Source organism: Penaeus monodon, chromosome 41 (assembly GCF_015228065.2).
Source record: "Penaeus monodon isolate SGIC_2016 chromosome 41, NSTDA_Pmon_1, whole genome shotgun sequence".
Taxonomy (NCBI): Eukaryota; Metazoa; Arthropoda; class Malacostraca; order Decapoda; family Penaeidae; genus Penaeus; species Penaeus monodon.
Window position 1 is genome coordinate 31,542,729 of NC_051426.1, and position 5,000 is coordinate 31,547,728.

The 5,000-nt window shown below is 51.0% G+C and overlaps 1 protein-coding gene across 1 annotated transcript in view; it reads right to left on the reverse strand.

Moving 5' to 3' along the window:
• LOC119598492 overlaps nt 1-5,000 on the reverse strand; it is a 32,505-nt gene that overhangs the window by 4,842 nt on the left and 22,663 nt on the right. The window contains exons 11-14 of the mRNA XM_037948120.1: nt 4,068-4,213; nt 3,497-3,653; nt 1,928-2,049; nt 306-495 (exon numbers count right to left, since the gene is read on the reverse strand). Of these exons, the coding sequence (XP_037804048.1) occupies nt 306-495; nt 1,928-2,049; nt 3,497-3,653; nt 4,068-4,213 (615 nt within the window). The remainder of the gene's footprint in view (nt 1-305; nt 496-1,927; nt 2,050-3,496; nt 3,654-4,067; nt 4,214-5,000) is intronic.

A 5,000-nucleotide genomic window follows, 5' to 3' on the forward strand; every position in this document is an offset into this window, starting at 1 on the left:
ATTTTTCCCCTCTCTCTTTCTTCCCTTTTTTCTCTTTTCTTTCTTTTGCTCTCCCTCCTCGTTTTCTCTCTTCTCCCTCTTTCTTGATCAGCAGGAAGGATTGGACGAGATCCTTCCCTTCCTCCCATTTTGCTCCCTTTTGCACTGTTCCCTCCTCTTCTCCCTCTCTCTCCCTCCCTCTCTCCCCCTCCTTCCCTCCCTTTCTCCCTCTCTCCCCTTTTCTCCCTCCCTCTCTCTCCCTCCCTTCCTCCCTCTCTCCCCCTCCCTTTCTCCCTCTCTCCCCCTTCCTCCCTCCCTCTCCCTACTCAGCAGGGAGCAGCAGACGAGAGAGCAGCGAGGAGGGGCGACCAGTGTCCGGGCAGATGGAATCGGCGAGCGTCCACCAGCAGCTTCACGTCCCGGCGAGGGGCCGAGGTGCCGTCCAGGCTGGGGGGGGGGGGAATGGGGTCTATTAGTCTTTTGATTGTTGGAGAGCAGTGGGGATTGGTGTTTATTCTGTTGGAGAGCAGTGGGGATTAGTGTTTATTCTGTTGGAGAGCAGTGGGGATTAGTGTTTATTCTGTTGGAGAGCAGTGGGGATTAGTGTTTATTCTGTTGGAGAGCAGTGGGGATTAGTGTTTATTCTGTTGGAGAGCAGTGGGGATTAGTGTTTATTCTGTTGGAGAGCAGTGGGGATTAGTGTTTATTCTGTTGGAGAGAAAATGGGATTTTGTTTGTTGGAGAGAATTGGGGTTAGTGTTTATTTTGTTGGGGAGGAAATGGGATATGGGCTTTTGTTTGTTGGAGAGAAACGGGGATTAGTGTTTTCTTTGTTGTAGAGAAATGGTTATTAGCCTTTCATTGCGGGAGAGAAAAGGGAATTAGTGTTTTGATTGTGGGGGAGAGAGAAGTAGAACAGAGGTTTGTTTGTGTCAGCTTTTAGGAAAGAAATGGGAATTAACGTTTTGTTTGTGGGGGGAAATGCGGATTTGTATTTTGTTGTGACTGTTAGTGGGGGGAAAAGGGTCTTATTGCTTGTTTGTAGTTCTCTGTGGGGGAGAAATGGTAGTGTTTTATCGTGATTTGTATGTGAGGGAGAAGTGTTATTAATGTTTTGTTTGTGATTGTTTGCGGAGGAACAATGGGTATTAATTTTCTGTTTGCGTTTGTGAAGAAATGGGTATAGTGCTTTGTGTTTGTTTGTGGGAGAAAAATGGTATTAGCCTTTTGTTTTTGGGAGAGAATTGGTTCTTAGTGATTTATTCCTGTTTGTTTGTGGAGAAGCAGTTTTCAGCAAATTGTGTTTGTTTGTGGGGGAAGAACATGGTTACCTTCTGTTGATGTTTGCTTGCGAGGGAGAAATGGGTAGCCGTCGTTTCCTTTGTTTGTTTGTGGGGAGAGGCGGATTTGGTTTGTAAATGCAAAACAAATAAACAAACAAACAACAACAACCTTACACTCTCCTTCTCTTTTCTTGCCTTTTCTCCTCCTCCCTTCCTTTCTCCTTCCCTTCTCCTGTCTTCTCCCTCATCCTCCCCTCGCTCCTCCCTTCCCCTCTTTCTCTATTCTTGCCTTTTCCCCATTCCTCCTTTCCTTCACCCTTCGCTCCCTCCTTCCTTCTTTCCCCTCATTCCACCCTCCTTCGCTCCCTTCCTACCCCTCACCCCTCCTCCCCTTCCTTCCTCCCTCCCTCCCCTCCTCCTTCATTTCTCTCCCTCTTCCCTCCTCCTCCCTCCCTCTCTTCCCTTCTCCTCCGTCCCTCCCTCTTTTCCCTCCTCCCTCCCTCCCACCTTCCTCTTCCCTCCTCCTCCCTCCCTCCCCCCCCCCCCTTTTCCCCCCATCCCCCCTCCTCCTTCCTCCTTCCCCCTCCCTCCCCTCTCTCCCCCCTTCCTTCCTCCCTTCCACCCTCCCTCCCCTCCTCCCCCTCTCCCGTCCCTCCTCCCCTCACCTGACGACGAAGATCCTGGAATAACGCAGCGAGGTCGACCGGCAGCCTTTTCAGCGCCGCAGGAGCGGAGGCCCTTTGGGGTTTCGCCACGCGGCCGAGGGCTTCCGACGGCGCCTCCGCGTCTGAGGAAGGGACAGGGGGCGGTGAGGAGCGAGGCTGAGGCGAGGGGGAGACGACGGACAGGCGGTGGGGAGACGATCGGGGAAGGTGGCTGTGTGTGTGGAAGAGAGACAGAGAGGGGGGGGAGAGAAGAAGGGGGAGGAGAGAGAGAGGAGAGAGGAGAGAGAGGAGAGAGAGAAAGAGAGAGAAATAGAGAAAGGGGGGAGAGGAAAGAGAGGAGAGGAGAAAAAAGAGGGGAGAAGGAGGAGGGGAGAGAAGGGGAGAGAGAGAGAGAGAGAAGAGAAGAGAGGGAGGGGGGGAGGGGGGGAGGAGAGAGGGGGGGAGAGAGAGAGAGGGAGAGAAGGGAGAGAGAAAGAGGGGGAAAGGGGGAGGAGAGGAGAGGGAGAGGGAGGGGGGGGGAAGAGGAGGGGAAGGGGGGACGAGGAGAGAGGGGGAAAAAGAAAAAAGAGACGAGAGAGAGAGAGAGAGAGGAGGGAAGAGAGAGAGGAGAGAGAGAGAGAAGAGGGGAGAAGAGAGAGAAGAGAGGGGGGGAGGGGGGGGGAGGGGAAAAGGGGGGAGGGAGAGGGAGAGGGAGAGGGGGGAGGAAAAGAGAAAGAAAAGAAGGGGGAGAGGGAAAAAAGGAGGAGAGAGAGAGAGGAGGGAGGAAGGGGAAAGAGAGAAGAAGAGAAGGGGGAGAGGAAAGAGAGAGAGAGAGAGAAGAGAGGGGGGGGAAAAAGAGAGAGGGGGAGAGAAAAAGAGAGGGAGAGGGAGAGAGAGAGAAAGGGAAAAGAGGAGAGAGAAAGAGGGAAAAAAGAGGGGGAGGAGAGAGGGAGAGAGAGAAAGGGGAGAGAGGAGGAGAGAAAGAGGAGGGAAAAGGGGGGGGAGAAAGGGGGGGGGAGGGGGGGGGAGAAAGAGGGGAAGGGAGGAGGGAGAGGGGGGAGGGAGAGGGAGAGGAGAGAAGGGGGGGGGGGGAGGGAAAAAGAGAGAGAGAGAGAGAGAGAGAGAGAGAGAAGTGCTAAAATAACGAAACATAATTTAGAAGGAGAACAGGTGCGTTTTGAAGATAGTGATGGCGATAGTGATTTAATGGTTAGGGTATAAAATATTGATTATGATGCTGTGATTGGAACATAAAATAATAATTGTATATTTCTAAGATGAAATACAATGGCTTGGATTATTTTTTTTAATCTCTTAATGATTATATTTTTCTCCTGTTTATATGTCTCTTTGTCTGTCTATCCGTCTATCTATCTCCTTTTCTGTCTGTCAGTCTATCTGTGTCTTTGTCCGCCAGGCTATGTCTCTCTCTCTCCATCTATTCATCCGTCTATCTCACTGTCTTTCTGACTATCTACCAAGCAACCTACCTCCCCTGTCTATCCTTCTGTCTATCGAAGACAAAACTCCCTCTCCCTTGGCCGAAACACCACGCTCAGCCATCAGCCTTTCGAAGCCAAATCAACTGACCTGACTCGTTTTCCAGAAATGACCTCTGCAGCCTCGTGACCTCGCTGGACAGGACGAGGATGACCCTGGTGAAGGAGCGGATGGATGTCGCCTCCAGGATGTAGCCGGCGGGATCGGCTAGGATGTGGGCGTGCCTCTCGTCGTGCAGGTCGAGGATCTGCGGGCGAGGGGGACGGGGTGAGAGAGGGAAGGGGAGAGACAAGGGGAGAGGGAGGAGGAGGGGGTAGGAGAGGGAAGGGGAGAGGGAGGGGGAGGGGGTGAGAGAGGGAAGGGGAGGGGGAGGGGGAGGGGGTGGAGGTGAGGAGAGAGAGAAAAGGGATGAGGGGGAAGGGAAATAAGGAGAGAGAGGGAAAGGAGGAAAGGGACGGGGAGGGGGAAGGGGAGGGAGACGGGGGGAGGGGAGGGTCGGAGAGAGAGGGAGGGAAAGGGAGGGAAAGGGAGGGAGAGGGGCAGTAGGAAGGAAGTGCGAGAGGGAGTGGGAAATGGGGAAGGGGAGAAGAGGGAGAGGGAGTGGGAAAGAGAGAGGGAGAGTGAGAGAGACAGAGAACAGCAAATAGAGAAAAACTCGTACCTGGCAATCCACCTGCCTCTTCAGCTCTAGCAGAAAGGCGGCCACCCTGGCCAGGTGCTCGACGCCGTCCCTCGCGTACAGGACCATCACGGGCAAGGGCTGTCTCTTCGCCTTAGTCGCTGACCCCGAGTTGGCAACACCGTCGTCTGGGAAGGGTGAATCCTTGCTTTATTCAAGAAGTGGCAACTCGGGGAAGGTAGGAGGCAAGGGAGGAAGAGAAAGCGAAAATAGGCGAGAAAGGGGAAGGGAATGGTGAATAGCATGAGAAGTGAAGGCAAAGGAGATTGCAAAAAACACGAAAAAAGACAAACGGGGCTGAATGAAGCGTGTGGAGGCCCCTGAGTGAGCTACTTCAAAGAAAGAATTTAATTTAAAGTCATACATAAGTACCCAGTGGACATTTCTTATGCACTTCCCCTGTGCCTAAGGTCTGTTGAGTCTATTACATACTGACAAAGGACGCATCGAGTCTATGCAAATCGTAGCTTGCTGCCTCTTTTTCTCTGTGCTTGATAGATTTTGTTTCTCTTTCGGTTGACATTTACTACGAAAATAAAGCATAAATAAATCAGCTCCACTCACTAACGATATTCCCTTTGACTTCGGTCATTAGTGATATATTTATATATATATTTTTTCTAAACCATTCTCTCTCTTTTTCTCTCTTTTTAAATAAATCTTATGCTTCCAACTATTAACATTTTGTTCAGAAGAACAGGATTGATCGTAAATTGTGAACATACGACCCAAACAAGGTAAATGCGCCTAAATCAGCTTCTTTGTATGAGGAGAGCGAAGGGTTCGTTATAACGATGATAATGATACGAGTTGCAGTAATAGTAATACTAGTATCAGTAATGATGAAGATGACATAGTGATTATGATGATAGTGGTAATGATCATAGTAAGAGTTGTAGAAATGGAATTAGTAAT